Source organism: Populus nigra, chromosome 16 (genome assembly GCF_951802175.1).
Source record: "Populus nigra chromosome 16, ddPopNigr1.1, whole genome shotgun sequence".
Taxonomy (NCBI): domain Eukaryota; kingdom Viridiplantae; phylum Streptophyta; class Magnoliopsida; order Malpighiales; family Salicaceae; genus Populus; species Populus nigra.
The window spans coordinates 13,573,887-13,594,585 of record NC_084867.1 but is presented as its reverse complement, the minus strand read 5'-3'; the positions used below and the strand labels follow the sequence as shown (position 1 = coordinate 13,594,585).

Below are 20,699 nucleotides of genomic sequence, written 5' to 3'. Positions count from 1 at the left end.
TTAACATATATTTTAATAAAAAAAATTATTTGAAAAGCACCTGCATCCACAATCACATTGCCAATCTTCAACTTTTTACCTTACTTCTGTTTGTTTCTGCGTTTCAAAAGAGTTTTTGATAAAATTTAAATTTTTTTTATTTTTTTATTAACTTCAAATTAATATATTTTTAGTATTTTCAAATTATTTTGATGTGCTGATGTTAAAAATAATTTTTAAAAACTAAAAAACATCATTAATATGTATTTTAACACGAAAAGCAACTGAAACCACACTATCAAATAAACCCGAATTTTCAAACAAAAAATTCCCCGCATATTCCCCATTGGATGCAAGACCCCTGCCGTCGATTGGGCCCCACTCAACCATAAAGAGCCACGTCTCACGTGATGATCGAGAAATCAAACCATCCACATCAGGTCTTGCCTCAAATGTTCAACGGTTTTGATCTTACCTCCCGTGGTTTTTTCCCCACGACAGGACTCCAATAAATAAAACCTACTTACGCCCTAATTTCACTATCTCTGTGACTGTCTCAGGAAAAAGAACAGAAAAGAGAAACCTCAGGATCATCGAAGTGTTGGAACATCAGATCAACAATGGTAACGATCAAGGCTGTTAAAGCTCGTCAAATTTTTGACAGTCGTGGAAATCCCACCGTTGAAGTAAGTCTTTCTTGATTCAATTTTAGTCATCCAATGATAACCCGTCATTTTTTTCTCTCACTTTGGATGTGCTTTTTTGTTTTGTACCTCGGTTTTTCATGTTTGATGTTATGTTTGGATGTTAAGAAAAAGTGGGGCAGATAAAATCTTCAGTTTTGATATTTTCTTGGTAATAAAAGAGGAAGCTTTTGCAAATGCGTTATTGAGATGTTTTGGGATTTCTTTTTGTGCTGGCAGTTGCTGTTGTTCTGATCCTTGTTTTTTAAAGTTTGATGTTTGGTTTGGATGTTAAGAAAAACTGGGTCAGAGAGAAAGTTTGGTTTTGATGCTTTTTTGGGAATAAAAGAGGAAGCTTTAGTGGAAAGCATGACTGGGATTTGATTTTTGTAGTCCGTGCTTTCGTTCTGTTGGTGGTTTCATGTGTATGTCTTTTTAGCTGATGAAATGGTGGGTTTTAAAATAATAAACAGGCTGATATTTTGCTCTCTGATGGAACCTATGCTAGAGCTGCCGTTCCAAGTGGTGCTTCTACTGGTAAAGATTATTGCTTTTTGTGTATTTCACAAGTTCCTGTTCAAGATTTATGTGGTATGTATGTATTACTGTTTACTTGATCCAGATCTGATTTTGTGTAATTGTGTGTAAAAAGGTGTCTATGAAGCTTTAGAGTTGAGAGATGGAGGATCAGATTATCTTGGGAAAGGTGTACTTAAGGTATCTGCAGATCATGTTCTTATGTTCTCGTGTATATTGGCCGTACTGGCTATGGAGATTGTTTCTTAATTTTCTTTTTGTGTCGTGATGATGTTCAGGCTGTAGGGAATGTCAATTCTATCATTGGACCAGCCTTGATTGGCAAGGTAATATATGGAAATTCAATTTTTTATTTTCATTATACATGTCTTCAATCACAAACAGTGATTGATGATTGATGTGGGTTTTCTTACAGGACCCAACAGAGCAGGTTCAAATAGATAATTTCATGGTACAAGAGCTGGATGGAACTGTAAATGAATGGGGTTGGTGCAAACAGAAGGTTTGTTTAATTTCTCATCTCATCAGCATTCTATTTTGCTCGTAGAGAATCATTTGTTTAATCTGTTAATGACTGGTAACTTATATTCTAATTGAGACTCCCCTTTTTTTTAATTATTCCAGCTCGGAGCAAATGCTATATTGGCAGTGTCACTTGCTGTTTGCAAAGCAGGTGCAATGGTTAAGAAGATCCCTCTTTACCAGGTATATATGCTGTGCTAGTGTAGTCTGCTGTTCTATTGTTTCATTGTAATCCTTGGGGGGTTCGTTGTTGTGATATCATTTATCTTGCAGCACATTGCAAATCTTGCTGGAAACAAGACCTTGGTTTTGCCAGTACCTGCATTCAATGTCATCAATGGAGGTTCCCATGCTGGAAATAAACTGGCAATGCAGGTAATTTTGATGATGAACTCACGTGGTTAAATGGCTTTTCCCCTTTTTTTTGGTGCTTGCCTTTAACATTTGTCTTTCAACAGGAATTCATGATTCTCCCTGTTGGGGCATCATCTTTCAAGGAAGCCATGAAAATGGGTGTAGAAGTGTATCATCACCTGAAGGTAATTTTATGGTTCTTAAACTTTATTCTCTTTTATGTTCAATTCAAATTACCACTGGCTTATATTGTAACTTCTTGCATGTGCATACAGTCTGTGATTAAGAAGAAGTATGGACAAGATGCCACCAATGTTGGTGATGAAGGTGGCTTTGCTCCTAATATTCAGGTTTGTTAATGCTACTAGCTACCTGTTCATGTTCTAATTGTTGCATTGGAACTGCGAGGTCTTGCTGGTTATCAATTGCGTTTGAATTAAACTGGGCAAGTAGTGGTAAGCTTGAACCGTGTCTTATGTGTAGGAAAACAAAGAGGGTCTTGAACTGCTCAAGACAGCGATAGCCAAAGCTGGATATACTGGGAAGGTTGGTGTCCTTTCTGATGTTAACGTGCTTTATCATTCTCTTGTAATCTAATTAATTTTTTGTGTCTCATGCTAGGTTGTGATTGGGATGGATGTTGCTGCGTCAGAGTTTTATAATGACAAGGACAAGACCTATGATTTGAATTTCAAGGAAGAGGTAATCACATGTTTGACAACCAAATGCTTCTTTGTGCCTGCTTAGAATGATTGCGTTCTATTTAGAAGGTTGGATTTAAACTTGTGACTCTAAGCCTATTATCTATCTGTCTCAGAACAATGATGGATCACAGAAGATATCTGGAGACAGTCTAAAGAATGTATACAAGTCATTTGTGGCTGATTATCCAATTGTGTCCATCGAGGATCCATTTGATCAAGATGATTGGGAACACTATGCTAAGATGACTGGTGAAGTTGGTGAACAGGTGCAAATTGTTGGTGATGATCTACTTGTCACAAACCCCAAGGTGATTCTGGGAGCTAGTTTAATATATTAACCTCGGGGCATTAATGCTCAGCTTTGTATAATGTATGATGATATAAGCACATTTTCATATTGATTGGGCTTATAATTAAATGTTTGATTTTGTTGCAGCGTGTGGAGAAAGCAATTAAGGAGAAGTCCTGCAATGCCCTTCTATTGAAGGTAGTATCAACAAAATTTTATTTTAGACGAGGCATCCTATTATATTGGAGCTACCAACTCTGAACAGTTTTACCTTCTTACACATTTTATCAGGTGAATCAAATTGGTTCTGTAACTGAAAGTATTGAAGCTGTGAAAATGTCTAAACATGCTGGCTGGGGTGTCATGGCAAGCCACAGAAGGTACATCCTTGTATTTTTGTGGCTTTGATTAATTTCTTTTTCACCAATGAACATTTCTAAAATGGTTCACCTTATTCATTGCAGTGGTGAAACTGAGGATACTTTCATTGCAGACCTTTCAGTTGGATTGTCTACTGTAAGTACTAGGGCATTTCCCGAGTTCTTGCTGTTTTTGTTTTTTACCTTGCCAAATTATGTGCTCTTGTTATCTTGCCTCCAATTAAAATTTTTGGAGCGCGTGAGTTGCATATGTTGATGTATTGTTAGACTGTTGCTGGAGGCTTGAGCTGATGTTTACCCTCTTTTCTTCCTTCTTCACAACAGGGACAGATCAAGACTGGAGCTCCTTGCAGATCAGAACGCCTTGCAAAATACAACCAGGTAAATGGAAATGTCTTTCAACTCTTGACCATCAAGAAGTGTTTTTATCATCTCTTGCCTTCTCTCAACTCTGCGATCTGAACTAATGGTGATTGACCCCCTCTGGTATTTTTCTAACTGCAGCTTCTCAGGATAGAGGAAGAGCTGGGATCTGCAGCAGTATATGCAGGAGCAAAATTCAGGGCACCAGTTGAACCTTACTAAAGCATTACCAGTCCTACTGAGCAAAATTCAGTACCTCTAAATAAGCTCTTGAGCTTCGTGCTTGTACTTCGCAGCATATTAGTTTTTGCTTGGTAGTGAAGGATGTTTTTGCCATCGCGGCTAGTTACTTGCATTACTGAGGGCGTGAGTTCTGGACGTTTCCCAGTGCTGGTTTTTGTTTTGATTGTTATTAATAATATGCTTGAACTGTGAGTTATCACAGAAGTTTTGAGTATGTTCAAGTTCTAACAACATATTTTCCATGACATGCCTTGCACTTTGCCTCGTAAAAATCAGTTTTTAAGACCTTAACAAACCATGATCTGTAGAACTTTCTCTATGTAAACGACTGGATGGTTTCAAAGTTGCCCTCGTCAGCTCCTATGAATATGCAGAGCTTTTATAAACAAGAATTTTCTGGAGGGTGGTGCTGATTGTTTTTGGTGCATGGTCTGAAAATAAATAAATAAAAATTTTAAGTAAAAAGAAAAGAAGATTTAGTGCATCAAGGTTACACAATAAAAATATTTTAAAAATGAAGAAATTTTTAATTTTTATAAGATGAGATATAATAATAAAAAATGACTATCTATTGGTACAGTGGCTTGATGGTTCGGGTAAATAAAGACCAGATTAAGTAAAAACCTGGTAAATTTTGATCAACCTATTAAGTGACTCGAGATTTTATGACATAACAAAACTCAAGTGATATTTTTAAAAAAATATGTTTTTTTTCCTAGCTAGATAATTTTTTTATATATTTTTTTAGTAGGTTATTAATTTTTTTCAAAGTTATTTATATAAATATTAGAAAACTATTTTATTTTTTTAATATAAGATTTGAAACTCTTTAATATATATACTACATGTTTACAAGAAAAATTTAAATAATTTATATTATTTTCAATGTGAAAAAATAATTTTAGTTTAAATATTTTAATTTAAAAAAATAATATAATATTTTTTCAATGTAAAATAAAAAAAAATTAAATAATTTTTAAAATTTTATTATTTATAACATGTGTAGTGTATATTTCTATGAATTATTTTTTAATTTTTTTATATAAAATATTAAAATTTCAAATAATTTTTTTAAAATTTTTCTAACTGTTCATAACAGGTCAATTTTCAGGTCAAGTTGAATAAGTATTGCGTTCCATAACTATAATAAAGGTGTACGGTGATAGCAGTTAATTTGAATTTTATTCTAGCATTTGAACATGAGAAATTGTAATAGAAACCCTAAACTTTTATCATTTGAAACTCCTCATGTGGTAAATAAAATGATACCCCACTCATAACACCGTTGGTCTGTCGCCCTGAAGCGCCCTTTAAAATTGTTCTTAATTATATATGGCTTTACGTGTATATATCAAAAGGGTTGGGAAACAAGTGTGCAAGGATACTGATTAAGAAACATTACTAACAGCATATGAATCCTACATGATCAAGAGAAGAAAAACGGTGGGGTTCTTTCTCAATGTATTAAACAATTCTTGTTGCTACAGTGAAATTACAGGTTCAAAAGATAATTCACTGCTGAAACAGAATCAGCTAGTTTTACCAAAATTTTTGCTCACAACACCCTTCTTGACACTGAAGATTACATGTTGGGGGTGAACTTGCAGTTTTGTAACACAAGCCTGCAATTATAACACTGAGGGATCAAAAACCAATGACTTCAAAAGCCGAAAAAGAGCGCATAAAAGGATGATCACCGAACGTTCACCAACTCAACATCAAAGACAAGCCATGAGTGTGGCGGTATTTTCCCACCAGCACCCTGTTCTCCGTAACTGCATAAAATATTACACAGTAAGTATACTTTGGCAGGGAAGGAAGGCTTAATAAAGAAGATTTCAACAAATTTCAAAAACCCTGCTTCAAGGGTTTAACAGATGGACCCCGAAGGCAAAGAATTCGATAGTGAACTTATGTCATGCCATGTGGGAAGCAACAGATAAGGCATTGGATTAGGTATTGTCCAAAAGTAACCATGCAGATCAAATCTAATGAACTTAGCCAGAGTGAAACAATCACTGATGTGGTAGCTATAGCTTACCCCATGGATGGTGGAATTGTGAGTCTCCTTTTGTCACCAACCCGCATGCCTGAGGGTTAACACATATAAACATGTAAATATATGGAGAATAAATTAAACATACAAGTTAATTCTTAATCATTAATATGCCTACCATTAACTCCAACATCCCATCCCTTTATGACTTGTCCGACACCTGCATGATCACATGAAAGTAATTTAATCATCACAAAATCAAGTATTTGTTATCCATTGACTACAGTCCAAATTGTGGTACCTAGGCGGAATTTAAAGGGAGCTCTTCCGACATTAGAGTCAAATATCTTGTCATTCTTCTTCAGCTTACCGATGTAGTGCACACTGACCTGAAACTCAAAAAACAGATAGTTTCAGTCGATTAAACAACCTTTTGCGTCCTGTTAACCAATAACTTCTGGAAAAAAAAACACACCAATTAGGTTTACTGTAAATATGGGTGAACTTGCATCTTGCTTGTATGAAATCATCAACAATACAGCAATCCAGTAACTGACAGAGGCAACTCAGTAACATGCCATATAAGGTGACAAATTTGAAAATTTCAGAACTGAGTCTAGATATTCTAATGATTCAGAAAAATTTAACTCTTACAAAATTGATGAAAAAGGGAATATTGATTATCGAATCAACCCGTCTATCGGTAAAAAATGATGGAAAATTTATTATGTATCAAAACATAAATATTTTATTGGTTCATAAGAGAAAACAACAAATTAATCAAAGACACAAGAAAAAAAAACTACATTGATAAAAAGAATTTTACGGAATCTATTGTAATAAATCAAAACTAATTCAAGCACCAATTACAAAAACAGTGTGCTTAATTTTACCACAGTTAACCGATTTCCTCTATTTCGAGTGTAATGAGCATGAAAAAAAAATTAAGCAAGTGCTTGGAAAAAAATATGACTTTGCCTTTGCAGGCTGGTTGATCAATAGTCAAATACGAGGCGAAGAGCTACCTGACTCCCGGGAGAAGCACGTTTACCATCTGGTTTTCCCATTGATAATTCTTCAATAACCAATCCATTTGAGAAGGTTCTAGCTTGTGAAGACTTGGTTGTAGATTGCTTATCATCGGAATCCAACAAAGATTTGGCTTCACCTCCCACAGCTGAAACAGCTTGTTCCTTGGTTGTTGTTCCATTATCCTGGGTCTTCTTCTTCTTCTTCTTCTTCTTCTTCTTCTTCTTCTTATCAGATGAATCTTCACCAGGCATACTACCTGCATCAGTGTCAAGGCCCCTGCAAATGGGTTCAGTAGCAACATATTCAAGTAAAAGCTAAAAAATAATACTAACAATCAGGCTACCATAAAAGCCTCCATTCACCAATACCAGCATCCATGCATCCATTCATGCTAGAGAGAGACATGGAGAGAGATGAAAAAATCCTAAGCCATTTCCCGTTATTGTGAACCTTTCAATGTGTGTGGTGAGATTATTTGGAGAGAAACTCCAAGTTTAAAAACAGAGAGTTCACATACTTATTAAATTAGACTGGGTCCAGGCACATTTCCACATTCAATGACACATGGACACACATCATAAGAATGGACATATTTGCATCTTTGACAGGCAACAGTAACAACATTCCATATTGCAAAATAATAGACTATGGTTCTCACCTCTGATCATGTTTGTTTCCATCGGTAGAATCCTGCCTTTTCACTTCCTCAGGCTTGATTTCATCTCTAGAGGCATTGTTGTTCTTTTCCTTGTCATCCATTTCATCAATCTGTTCCTCTGCACCTTGTTCTCTCTGCTTCTTCTTCTTCTTCTTCTTTGTTTTGCTGCCATCAAAAGTCAAGAGCCACTTCAGAAGATAGAATTGACAAGTCAAATATCAAGCAAACTCCCTGCTCTTGGAAAGTGCAGCCTAATAACACAACCAAGCTGTCCCCTAAGAAAAAATGAATATTTTTTTTAGAAAAAAACACCGAGTTATGGATGGTCTCACCTTTCTGGTTGACCGTCTTCATCAATGCTTTTAACCTTTCTCTTTTTTCCAGTAGTGTCGTCATTACCCTCTCTATCTATCTTCTTCTTTGTTTCTTGGGTTGTTTCCTTATCTTTTTGTCCATTTATTTCTGCTTGGGGCTCCTGAACAGTAACTTTTCTTTTTGCCGAGGAAGAAATTGGAAAACCATCTTCATCTTCACTTTCCAGAACTGAAATACCTGCATCCCTCTTATGAACAATTTGTCGTTGGGAATTGTTTTGGTCTTCCTGGTCACTTGATTGATTATTCTTCTTCTTCTTTATTCGTTTAGACTTGCCATTTTCTTTTTTAGGTTTGTCATCTTCAGTTATCTCCTCGATTACAACTAAAATAAGGAGCAAATTTAAGGGAAGAAAACATCTTTGGTTAGTTGCTGCCAGTAATCATAAAACTCAAATACCAAGTGTGCCAGCAAGCACATTTGACATAAATTTAAACAGCCACCAAACATTGGAAGACCACTTTTTCACTAGACGAGAACAATAGATTACGAACTCTTAGTGAAGTAAATATGATATATTGTGACAGTGCAGAAATGTTATGACATTATGTGGACAAGTTTGAGGTAAATTTTCTTTGGTGTATATAAACATATAAAATTCATTAACTAGAATTACCATGTCTTAAAAAATCTTCAAGTTTCAAAACATTCTGAAGCTTTCCTCCTAATCTTTTTTACTGATATTTTGAACTATTTATATCTTGCAGAAATATTAAACATCCAACAGTCTCCACGTACTAATACTAGCAGAGATTTATTTGGAACAGAACTCCAAATATATGGATGCATTCTGTGGCACCAGCTCCAGACTTAATGGCCATGTTGGAACTAGATCAAGTATTTCATCATACAAGTCTATAGTCACAGCTTTTAAAACTCGTTTGGAAGCTATATAGACCTCAAAGAAACAGAATAAGGGGAAACGATCCTTGTGAATATAAAGATGAAACATATTTAATCAAATTATCAAATTACCTCCACCATTGGGAACAGGCGAGGGGGGGTAAATTTGAAGATCATTGTCATCATCAATGAAGTCATCATCATATTCATCATCATAATCATATTCGCTGGACTCGTCTGATTCCGTGTCAGCAATAGTCTCACCCGAATCACTTAAAATTTGTAGAATTAAGAAGAACAAAGTAATGAAAAAACTTAATTCAGCCGAACAATTTTGCATTGCCTTCAAAATAACTATAATTACTTGAGGTGGGTGGAGGAAAACAACAATAACAACTAAAATACAAGCCCAGAAAAACTAGTGAAAAGGATACTATTCATATTCATCTCGGAGGTGATCTCCTTTTTCAGAATCAAAATAACCACAAAGATGAATGCTTCGTGGTCCAATCACAGAGAACGCTACTAACTCATCAGAAAATTCAAGATTCAAAGAGCAACTTTCAGCTTTCCCTGGTAGCAATGAACATAAGAAAATTGGACTCTTGTGTCCAACTGAACACTGGAGTATGCACCTTTCTTCTGACGAGCCAAGGCCCAAAGTTGCCTGAATTGTATCACGACGCAAATCAACAACTCAAGAACAGAAATGTAATTAAGAGATGATCCAGCAATATAACAACAGCCATTCCACAACAAACCAATTGTGGAAGGCCGACACTAATGTAAACCTCAAAATATATAAATGCATGCAATTTCACTATCCCCTTGCCATTTAAACTTTCAATGCTCGGAAATAATAATAGAATGGATTTGCCTAGTCATACATACCTGTGTTACCCGAAGATTTCCTTGCACATCATCAGAGTGATAAGGGTAAGGCTTGCCTGGTTTCACTTCAATGCCTAAATAGCATATCAACACATAAAACATCAAAAACAACATTCAACGACCAAACCAATTAAAACCTCATCTCAGTATCAACATTCCAAATTTTACAACAAAAAGACAAACAAAGAAAGAGGGGAAATCCGATTACGGATAAGACAATTGCCCCATGATTTCAACGCAGCCAAACACGTCAAGAAAATGGAGTAAAGCATGAAAGGATGACAACCATTAGTTGCAGTAACTGGAAATTGATTGAAATACATACCCCAAAAGCTCATCGTTTTGTTCTCTGGTTCGAAGCAGCTCTCTATCTAAAACCCTAAACGTGCCTTTACTCTTCCTTGTAAAAACCTCAGCTTCCGTGTTTTAAGAGTTTAGGCTGGTGTCAAGGGTAACACAGAAAGTTCGTGATACGTAATTGGAATGATAACACGTGTTTCTTTTTGCCCTTTCCCTGTTTTCTTGTTTGTGGTGACTGGCCCATTGGAAAAAAGAATAGCCTCGGGGAAAATGGGCTTTGAACAGTGATTAAATTGGTCCATTGAGTATGCAGATGATGATGGTGCTATTTTAATGAGGCCCATTTAGACCCAAACACGAAACACATTTTGATTACGGCCATATTTGTTTTCTGAAAAGTAGTTTTTGAGAAACTACTTTTCTATGTTTGTTTGTCATTAGAAAATATGATCAACGAAAAACACTTTCCGGTCAAAGAAAAATTTAACTTAATTTTCAGGAAAGTTTTTTTCATTTTGGCTGTGTTTGTTTTCCGGAAAGTGGTTTCTGGAAAAACACTTTCCAAACTTTCATGTGTTTGTTTGCCATTAGAAAAGTTGGTCAACAGAAAACACTTTCCAGTCAAAGAAAAATTTAGCTTGGTTTTCAGGAAAGTGTTTTCCCGAAAAATTTGGGCGGAAAACACTTTCAAGAAGTTGTGAAAAATTTAGAAATATCATTATTTGCTGATTATATTAAATTTGATCCTTAAAATTTTGATTGCTATATATATTTTGTTTTGAATATTTATTTTTTAATTTCATCTCTTAAAATTTAATTTTTATATTAACTTTGGTCCTTATTTTTATAATTGTTATTTGCTTTTTCCTTATCATTTTTTTATTGAAATTTTTTATCTATCAAATTTGATCCTTATTCTTTTGATTGTTACTTATTTTATTTCAAATAATTTATGAAATGTTAACTATCATTATTTTAATTTCTTCATCTTTCAATTTTTATTATTTTTTATTTGATTTTTATTAATTTGATTATTATTTATTTTATCTGAGATAATTTATGAAATTATATCTTTTTTCAATTTCATTCTCATTTAACTTTTTAATTTGTAAGATTTGTTCCTCATTATTTTAATAAACTTGAAAAAAATAAAACATTAATAAGTTATTTTCCAGCTCATTTTCCATAACATAACCAAACACTGGAAAGTGTTTTCCAACTTATTTTTCATTACACTACTAAACATTGGAAAATACTTTCACGGAATTCACTTTCCAAAAAGAAACTACTTTCCAGCAAACAAACGGGGCCGGAGACTTCCTCTTTAAATCAATATTTATAATAAAATAATATTAATTGTTTTAGATTAACCATGATATTAAAAACTTGATCGGGTAATCATAAAAAAAAATATTAGATAAAAATAATTGAAGAATTAACTACAAGTAATAAAGGAAAATACTTGAGAAGCCCCACTAGCTTGCATTATTCGATTCAGTTTAATAGTATGTTCACAACTTGTACATATGCTGTCATGCTTAGAGGAATCTCATCTCACTATAATTTAACTTTATCAAAATAATAATAATAATAATGTACAATGAATTTAAATTTGTCGGAGACTTCACATCATTCTACAATTCTATTCAGACAGAACACTTACTTTTGAATTTTGGGTTAGACAGCAAGTTGTTCTATCCACTGGAAAAAAAAACAAGAAATTAATGCTACGGATGTGAATGTTTATCAAAGACACCATCAAGTGTTCGTTTTATAATTTAAAGTAAGTTTAAGACTATTAAATTAATGTTTAGCTGTTTTTTTTATTGTATTTAAACCCAAAAACATCGTATTTATAAAACCTAACTTAAAAAATTAGAATAAAAAAATTTTAATCAAAACAATTTTGTTTCGATAAAAAAAACAAATAGGTTACAATTTAACTGAGTTTTTAAACAATTTAAACGGGTTTTAAAATTATTCTAAGTAATTTATATTTAATTTATAATAAGCCTGTAACTTGAGTAATATTTGTATTTTTTAAAAAAACAAATATTAGGTTCAAACTTTTTCTTTATAAAAAATAAAACCCAAATTTTCACAAGAATCGTAGCTAAAATAGCTCTGGTACCGTTTATAAGTTATAACACCATAATTACATCATCCAGAGGTGCTAATTAGAATTGTTTTTCAAGCTTAGATGTATTTTATATATATATATATAGCTTTGCATAATTGGAGTGTAATAACCTTTCCACTTTTTGTATGTATTATACAAATAATTTTCGTTCCAACAGACAGTAACCCCTTCCCTTGCAAGGCTGAGTTCTTGATGGTGGCTACTGGCTAGACAAGAAATAATAGTAATAATAATAATAATAATTGCAAATGGGTTTCTTAAACCGCAAACCAATGTAGGTATAGAGTTGTAGCCTAGAGCACACCAAGAAAAAATAAAAAAAAATAAAAAAAAAACCCTCCAAAAAGGAGGTTTGAAATTTCAATTTTTGCAGCTTGATGGGTCAGCAACAGAATCACCAGACATAATTCGGAACGTTGGAAGATGTTTTTCTTTTGATTGAAAAGGAAAGGCAAGGAAAGTTCACAAAGTTTATCCTGCTAACGTAGAATTGAAGATAAATCTTGAAAGGTATTATATTTATATCATATAGATTTGATTTTAAAGTTGGATTCCACCATCATACCCCCAGTAAAATATTATTAATATAAAGTTCAAATTTAAAACACATGCACATATATGTTAATATATAATAATTTTTTTCATCTCGATCCATGAAATATTGTGATCTCAATAATTCGAAATATGATATTTGTTTATATTAACATGTTAAAATTATAAAAAAATTATTTAAAAATTTAATTTAATATGTTTTAAATAAAAAAAAAAACTTAAAAACAAACACACTTTTATTTTAACCGGATCATTTTAAAGGAAGAGAGAAGGAGAGTTGGTGGTCGACTTTATTGATTTTTTTCTCCTCTCGAACTTTACTGCTAACCACTAGCTCGATATCTCAATCCATGTCATCATGATTTGGGAGCTGGAGTTTTTTAATATACCAATAATCTTATTTTTTTATTCACTGATTGTAAATTTCATCGATCATATTATAACATGGTTAAAACAATTCTTTATTTATATGAAAATACAAGTTTATCTGTCATAATTAAAAAAAATCAATGTAACTAAAATTTTACCGCCTTCCATCCCCATTATAATAAATAAATAATTTTTTTTACTGACCAAAAAACATAAACAGAATTAAAAGAACGTGTTCTGTCAAAAAACCATCTAAATCTAATAACTTAAATTGTTAGGTAAGGTATCATGATATAATTTATATTATTTTCTAAAACACCTCCTCAAGTAAAAAGCCCTTTAAACTTGAAACTTGCACATACTCACTTTACATTGTGTTTAATTTTTATCTTAATTTTTATCAAATAAATGGGAATGGTGAAATTCAAACTCGTGACCGCTTGGTCATCAAGGCTCTGATACCATGTTAAATAACCATCTTAACCTAATAACTTAAACTGTTAAGTGAAGTCTCAGAATATGATTTATATTATTATGTAACATTTTCATGTTTCAAAAGTAAAAAGAATACAAATAATAAAAAAGTTATGCCAGACGAATTCTTCCTTGTTTTTATTTTTTTAAAAAAACTCCTCAGGTATAGTGATGTATTTTAAAAAGTCTAAACTTTTTTATATATATAATTAATGATCCTTACAATAAAAAAAATCACAAATTATTTATTTTATATATATGTGTGTGTGAGTGAATGCAGATAAATGTTATATTTCTGAGTTCATGAGTGTGAAAAAGGGGGCACCAATCAAGTGATGGATCCATACATCAAAAAATCAAAAGCATAAGTGAACTTGAGATTCCAAATTTACCTAATAAATTTAAGTAGGGCCTCGTGTATTATTAAACTTTAGGGTTAGACAACACATCTTGCTTTAGGTTAGAATGTCATGTCTTACGGTCTCAACAAAAAAAATATGCTTTTTGACTTTACATTCCTTGCTGTATTGTATCAATCATGGCATGCCATGAGGTTTCATGAATTCTTTGTTTTCATTGTTAGGGTAAATCATAATTAAAATTATTAAAAAGGTGTGGTTAACCACTAAAAGCCATGGTATTTCATGATGTCTTGTTTGAGATTTCCGTGGATTCTGCGTTTCAAAGTTCTTTAAACCAATGTTTATCTTCCAAAATTATTGAATTAATATTTTTTTAATGATTTTATCGTGTTAATTCAAAAATAAAAGAATATAAACAAAATAAATTATTGTAATATATTTTAAAGTAAAAAAAAATACTTTTTAAAAGGCACCCTACGCTTAAAAGTTTAGAATAATTAAAGGCACAAGCCTCAAATCGATGCAATGAAGTTTATCTACACTGTGAGAAAAATCACACGCTTGAAGTGAACTTTGTTGAAAAAATAAAACTTGGAGATTCCATTGCTATTAGTGTTTTTGTTTGCTTTATTTACTGGAAATGTTAACTGCTATGATAACATAGATCCCATGAGTTATCCATAAACAGTCAAGAGATGTTTTCTAGAATGGTAAATATTGTGTTTTAAAGTAGTTTTTTTATTTGAAAATACATTAAAATAATATTTTATTATTATTTTTGACATCAGCATATTAAAACAATTTGAAAACATAAAAAAATTAATTTTAAACAAAAACAAAAAACTTTTTAAATTTTTAAAAAACATGATTTTAACTACGTTTCTAAACACTATCTTTGTCAAGTGAAAGAAATGAGATTCAGTTTGTTTTCATGTCAAAGAATTCCTCCATATTTATTAGACCCCACTTGAAATCCAACGTGATTGAAAATTTAAGTCATCAAGTCAATTCATATAAATCATAAAACAACATTGTTTTAGATAAAAAAAATAAAATCAAACTGAAACAAGTTGTCTCGGATAATTTTTTAAAAAATTATTATAATTCACTAAATTAAATCTCACTCAGGTTAATTTATTAAATTAATCAAAGATTGATTTATTTTCATATCAAAGATTGATTCCTCCATAGTTGTTAGACCTGACTTGAAATCTGATATAATTGAAAATTTAAGTCATCGAGTTAATTCATATAAATCATAAAATAACATTGTTTTAAATTAAAAAAATTAAAATAAAACTAAAACAAGTTGTCTCAAATAACTTTTTTTAAAATTATTATAATTAACTAAATTAAATCTCGCTCGAATTAATTTATTAAGTTAATCAAATTTAGCTGATCAATATCCAAAATAGTTTTAAAAGAAAGTCTACCTAAGCCAAGCTCGTGGAAGGAGAATCACCTAATCAACCTACTAAGCAGATTTTAATAATTATAATTCCAACATTTTTTTGTTATATATAGTTTGGAGATATTTATTTAGTTAGGTGAGTCAGTAGACTATTTAATCTTGGATTCATCTCTTGACATGGAAGAAAATAAAACTGAGCATGATTTTGCCATCATCTTCAGGTGATTAATGGCAAGTAAATTAGCTTAATTGCACCGTTCATGGCCATAATTAATGCAGAATAATCATACAAAATATTGCTTTAGAGATATGAGTTCATCCAGTGCTGTTCTTCGATTCCGACACATGCTTGAAGACAGACAACACCACAAAACCTGACCTCGTCAAGGGCTTGGAGAAGGGAAAAAATGAAAAAAAATCCCATCCCTTTTCTTTGCCTCGTGTGTCACTGTCTCTCTTGAGGCAATAATATTCTTTCATGTCGCACATAATTCTTCCTTAACCATCAATAAAATCTGAACTCTTTTGCTTGTTCTTTCCCTCTTGATAGGAACAAAAAAAACCTACCAGTTACTGCTCCTAGGCTTTGAGATACGAACACTTTTTTTTTAATTATTAGGTTATTAAATCAATTTAAATTAATAATTTAAATTAAAACAAAAAAAATTGAATAAATCGATCCGAGTCTTTGACCTGAAAAGAACTTGAGTAATGATGTTATCGAATTAATAATTTTTATCAGAATAATATCGTTTTAAATTTTTAGTGTTAACATGGCTGGGCTTGGAATAAATTTAATTGGATTAATTGAATTACTAAAAATCTAATCATGTCAAATAAGTCTAGCAAAATCATTATTTTATTTGTTTCAATAAAACAAATTAACCCTAGTGTGAAACCAGTTTTTCAATTCTGATTAATCCAAGATTAAACATGGATACAATAAAATAATATAACTAAGGAATCTAGCCAGTAAAAGGTTATCCTATAATTTCTGTGATTTCACTTGGTATTATATTTATATATTATCATCATAATACTCTATAAATTTTTTAAAAATATATTTGAGTGTGTGATTATAGTTATTTTTAAAATATTTTTTATTTAAAAATATATTAAAATATTTTTATTTTTTATTTTTTAAAAATTATTTTTAATAACAGCGCATTAAAATAATTTTAAAATACTAAAAAAATATTAATTTAAAATAAAAAATAAGATAAAAATTAATTTTAAAAAAATATTTTTAAAATATAAAAATAAAAAAATTTAAATATGATATCATGCTTACAGAGATTTCATCTCACTAGAATTTAAATTTCTCAGAAACTTCTCAGTGCAATCATAGAATTTAAATTTGTCAGAAACTTCACATCGTCCTATAGTTCAATTCAGGTAGAAACATACTTTTGGATTTTGGGTTGAACGGCAAGTTGTTCTATCCAAGCAAGGGATGCAAGAAATTAATGTTATGGATGTGAATGACTGTCCAAGACACCATCAAAAAGAGATTCTGTTTTTTTTTTTAATATATATATATATATATATATATATATATATATATATATATATAAAATGCGATTTAAGTTTAAAAAACCACTAGATTAATTTTTCTTATATTTAACATTATTAATTCATTAACTAAGTTTCACATCGAGTTAAATTTAAGATGAAACCTGAATTGAGTTTGATAAAACTTGCTTTGTAATTAATGAAGATTAAATTATTTTATTAATAAATAAATAAATTAAAAACAATAACGGATATGATTATGAGTAATTTAAAGTTATTTTTTATGATTTACTTTTAAAAAAATAATTAGAATAAAAAAATTTAGTTGAAAATATTTTTATTATTTTTTATAGATTGTAAATTTTATAAGTTATTTTTTTATATCTAGATTTTTTAAATAAATTATAAAAACTAACTAAATTCTTTTAATTCCCTTGCAATTTACAGAGGTAAGCTATTGTTTTTGCTTGTCTCAGGATAAAGTCCTCCCTCCTCGCTCGGCAAACAATCACAAAACAAACCACTAAAGGTCTGATGTAGAAAATATTTTTTTCTACAAAACCTTGCATTTCCTCTCTACCCTCCGTCCCTTCACAGGGCACTATACCAAACACCATTTCTATCCTCTCTTGAATTCTATCCCTCCATCGAACTTCAACCTCAGCTAGACAGTTCCACAAACACCTCCCACTCACACTAAAACCATCCTCCAACCACCAACCTTACCATTTGCTAACCTCATGAATCATGGAAAGATCACACATAGCATCAAAGTGAAGTAAACTGCAGGGTACAGCGGTTTTAGCTAATGGCTTCAACAAGTTCAACACCAAGTGACCCTTCTATTTCTCTGCATGAAGACACAGCAATCAGAGCTGTGAACAAGAGATATGAAGGGTTGATTACTGTTAAAACAAAGGCAATAAAGGGTAAAGGGGCATGGTATTGGGCTCATTTAGAGCCAATTTTGATTAAAAACCCTGATACAAATCTCCCTAAAGCAGTTAAACTTAAGTGTTGTTTATGTGAAGCTGTTTTTTCTGCTTCAAACCCATCAAGAACTGCCACTGAACATCTCAAAAAAGGAACTTGTTCTAATTTTGTATCAGTTTCAAGGCCCAATTCAGCAATTTCTCCATTGCCTATATCTTCTTTGCCTTCCCCACCTTCAAATAATCATAGAAAGAGAAGCTCTCAAATGGGTACTGCTTTAAAGTCTCTAGCTTTAGTCGAGTCAAATAAATACTGCGACCAAGTTGGTTACTTTAATTCTGGGTTTACTCCAAAAGGTCACGATTTGGTGTTATCTGGTGGAAAAGAGGATTTAGGTGCATTAGCAATGTTGGAAGATAGTGTAAAGAGGCTTAAAAGTCCAAAAGCCTCACCTGGTCCTTTGTTAAACAAGGAACAGGTTGATTCTGCTCTTGAGTTATTGAGTGATTGGTTTTATGAGGTTTGCGGGTCGGTATCATATTCAAGCCTTGAGCATCCGAAGTTTAGGGCTTTTCTTAATCAAGTTGGTTTGCCTTGTTTGTCAAGGAGAGGCTTGTCTGGTGCTAGACTTGACAATAGGTTTCACGAGGCAAAATCTGAGGTGGAAGCTAGAATTAGAGATGCCATGTTCTTTCAAGTTGCGTGTAATGGATGGAAGAGTAATAATTGCTGTAGTGGGGAAGATAATTTGGTTAAGTTCAGTGTAAATCTTCCAAATGGAACTATTTTGTATCACAAGGCAGTGTTAACTGGAGGAGGATCAGTGTCGTCTAAGTATGCAGAGGAGATTATGTGGGAGGCAGTGACGGGGATATGTGGTAGTGGTTTGCAGAGATGTGTGGGGATAGTTTCTGATGAGTACAAGGCTGAGGCATTGAGGAACTTGGAGATCCAGTATCAGTGGATGGTGAATCTCTCTTGTCAGGTTCAGGGGTTTACTAGTTTGATCAAGGATTTTAGCAAGGAGCATCAACTTTTCAAGACTGTTACTGAGAATTGCTTGAAGCTTGCTAATTTTGTAAATAATACATCTCAAGTTAGGAATAGCTTCCAGAAGTACAGGATGCAAGAGCTTGATTACACTGGGTTGCTTCGAGTTCCTTGGTGCAAATGTGATGGTGCAAAGGACTTTGTACCTGTTTATGCAATGTTGGAGGATATATTGAGCTGTGCCCGTGTGCTCCAAATGGTTATCTTAGATGAGTCATATAAGTTGATGAGTGTTGAGGATCCTGTCGCTAGAGAGGTCTCTGGGATGATTCAAAGTGAGGGCTTTTGGAATGAGTTGGAGGCTGTTTATTCACTAATGAAGCTCATCAGAGGGATGGCTCAAGAGATTGAGGCTGAGCGGCCATTGATAGGGCATTGCCTTCCTCTCTGGCAAGAACTGAAAGCAAAAGTGAAGGAATGGTGTGCTAGATTCAATATCGCTGAAGGCCAAGTTGAGAAAATAGTTGAAAAGAGATTCAGAAAGAACTATCACCCAGCTTGGTCTGCTGCGTTTATACTCGACCCTCGTTATTTGATGCGGGACACAAGTGGAAAATACCTTCCACCTTTCAAATGCTTGACGCTTGAGCAGGAAAAGGACGTGGATAAGCTTATAACCCGTTTGGCTTCCAGGGAAGAAGCTCATGTTGCCTTAATGGAGCTTATGAAATGGAGATCAGATGGGTTAGACCCGCTGTATGCACAGGCTGTTCAGGTTAAACAGCGAGACCCTTTGACTGGAAAGATGAAAATTGCAAATCCTCAAGGCAGCAGACTAGTATGGGAAACTTGTCTGAGTGAGTATAAAACATTAGGCAAGGTCGCAGTAAGGCTCATCTTCCTCCATGCGACCTCAACCGGGTTTAAGTGCAATTGGTCTAGCATGAAATGGTTTTGTGTCCATAGAAACTCAAGGGTGGGCCTTGAAAGGGCTCAGAAGATGATATTCATCGCAGCTCATGCAAAGCTTGAAAGACGTGATTTCTCAAATGAAGAAGAAAAGGATGGAGAGCTGTTCCGCATGGCTGGATGTGAAGATGACATGCTCAACGAAGTCTTTGTTGAGGCACCATCAGTGTAATGTTTTTCTTTTTTTTACCCCTGTAGACTTCTGAAAGTATAGGATTTATTGAATTCTTTTTCTCTTGTATTTGTTTTCATTGTCACTTCTAGTTGAAGATTTGAGTGCTACGATTAGGGTAGAATATATTGGGAAGGATAAAACAATGTATCACTAAAATTGTTTCGGTGCATGATCTCAATGAATCCTTTATCTTCCCTGGACATGATTTTGGCTTTTTGGTTATAGACATAAAAATGGCCCAGGAATACAAACTAATTATGTTGTTTGTTTTGTGTTAAATTCGAAGGCAATGCCCCTAATTTCAGAACTTAGCTTCGTTAGACATCCTAATAGTTTTAAGAATTGAGCTGAACAAACTGATAACTGGTTTGTTATGAGCCTCTTGCACGAATTATTAGCTTTTTTTTGTTCTTTTCTCCGCGTTTGAATTATCTGTCTTTGCTGTGGTGACTTGAAATATAAAACAATTCTCTTCCATAATATGTTACCTCATTTTGTTTCAAGTGTCCCGCCAGACAAGAGAAAGCAATTTTTTTAGAAACAATAGTGGATAAGTTCCTCAGAAAAAATGCTGCTTGTGGGTGTTGACTTTATGAAAACCTTTTGGCCTAGGGTAGGTGTTTTAGAATTTGAACTAAACAAGTACCTTCTTCATTTTACCAG

At 32.8% G+C, this 20,699-nt stretch overlaps 3 protein-coding genes across 4 annotated transcripts; 2 read left to right on the top strand and 1 right to left on the bottom strand.

Moving 5' to 3' along the window:
• The first annotated feature begins 454 nt into the window (after positions 1 to 454).
• Positions 455 to 4,268, top strand: LOC133675946 (enolase). The gene is made up of 17 exons (XM_062097514.1): positions 455 to 665; positions 1,136 to 1,199; positions 1,315 to 1,379; positions 1,478 to 1,525; positions 1,615 to 1,701; positions 1,824 to 1,904; positions 1,995 to 2,096; positions 2,180 to 2,260; positions 2,351 to 2,425; positions 2,559 to 2,621; positions 2,697 to 2,777; positions 2,893 to 3,087; positions 3,216 to 3,266; positions 3,360 to 3,448; positions 3,533 to 3,584; positions 3,773 to 3,829; positions 3,953 to 4,268. The coding sequence occupies exons 1-17, from the start codon at positions 600 to 602 to the stop codon at positions 4,031 to 4,033; spliced, it is 1,338 nt and encodes a 445-aa protein (XP_061953498.1). The 5' UTR covers positions 455 to 599; the 3' UTR covers positions 4,034 to 4,268.
• Positions 4,269 to 5,486: 1,218 nt separating this feature from the next.
• On the bottom strand, positions 5,487 to 10,311 carry LOC133675070 (peptidyl-prolyl cis-trans isomerase FKBP53-like). Of its 2 annotated transcripts, none has more exons than XM_062096348.1 (11): positions 10,175 to 10,311; positions 9,850 to 9,923; positions 9,393 to 9,625; positions 9,091 to 9,236; positions 8,073 to 8,439; positions 7,741 to 7,905; positions 7,076 to 7,358; positions 6,352 to 6,439; positions 6,229 to 6,270; positions 6,096 to 6,144; positions 5,487 to 5,829 (listed from the first exon to the last, which is right to left on the bottom strand). In XM_062096348.1, the coding sequence occupies exons 1-11, from the start codon at positions 10,185 to 10,187 to the stop codon at positions 5,748 to 5,750; spliced, it is 1,542 nt and encodes a 513-aa protein (XP_061952332.1). In that variant the 5' UTR covers positions 10,188 to 10,311; the 3' UTR covers positions 5,487 to 5,747. The 2 variants fall into 2 exon arrangements, with proteins under 2 accessions (XP_061952332.1, XP_061952333.1); XM_062096349.1 differs by having other exon boundaries at positions 9,091 to 9,230.
• Positions 10,312 to 17,440: 7,129 nt separating this feature from the next.
• LOC133675119 (uncharacterized) lies at positions 17,441 to 20,236 on the top strand. The gene has a single exon (XM_062096397.1). The coding sequence runs from the start codon at positions 17,778 to 17,780 to the stop codon at positions 20,031 to 20,033; it is 2,256 nt and encodes a 751-aa protein (XP_061952381.1). The 5' UTR covers positions 17,441 to 17,777; the 3' UTR covers positions 20,034 to 20,236.
• Positions 20,237 to 20,699: the final 463 nt, after the last annotated feature.

What these genes read in the sequence shown, in the direction of transcription:
- LOC133675946 (XM_062097514.1), top strand. Translation starts at nt 600, where the DNA reads ATGGTAACGATCAAGGCTGTTAAAGCTCGTCAAATTTTTGACAGTCGT. An exon ending in GACCAGCCTTGATTGGCAAG is followed by an intron (nt 1,526 to 1,614) that starts GTAATATATGGA and finishes GTTTTCTTACAG; the next exon opens with GACCCAACAGAGCAGGTTCA. An exon ending in AAGCTGGATATACTGGGAAG is followed by an intron (nt 2,622 to 2,696) that starts GTTGGTGTCCTT and finishes GTCTCATGCTAG; the next exon opens with GTTGTGATTGGGATGGATGT.
- LOC133675070 (XM_062096348.1), bottom strand. An exon ending in GAAATCTTCGGGTAACACAG is followed by an intron (nt 9,626 to 9,849) that starts GTATGTATGACT and finishes GATACAATTCAG; the next exon opens with GCAACTTTGGGCCTTGGCTC. An exon ending in ATGGGATGTTGGAGTTAATG is followed by an intron (nt 6,145 to 6,228) that starts GTAGGCATATTA and finishes GTTAACCCTCAG; the next exon opens with GCATGCGGGTTGGTGACAAA.
- LOC133675119 (XM_062096397.1), top strand. Translation starts at nt 17,778, where the DNA reads ATGGCTTCAACAAGTTCAACACCAAGTGACCCTTCTATTTCTCTGCAT.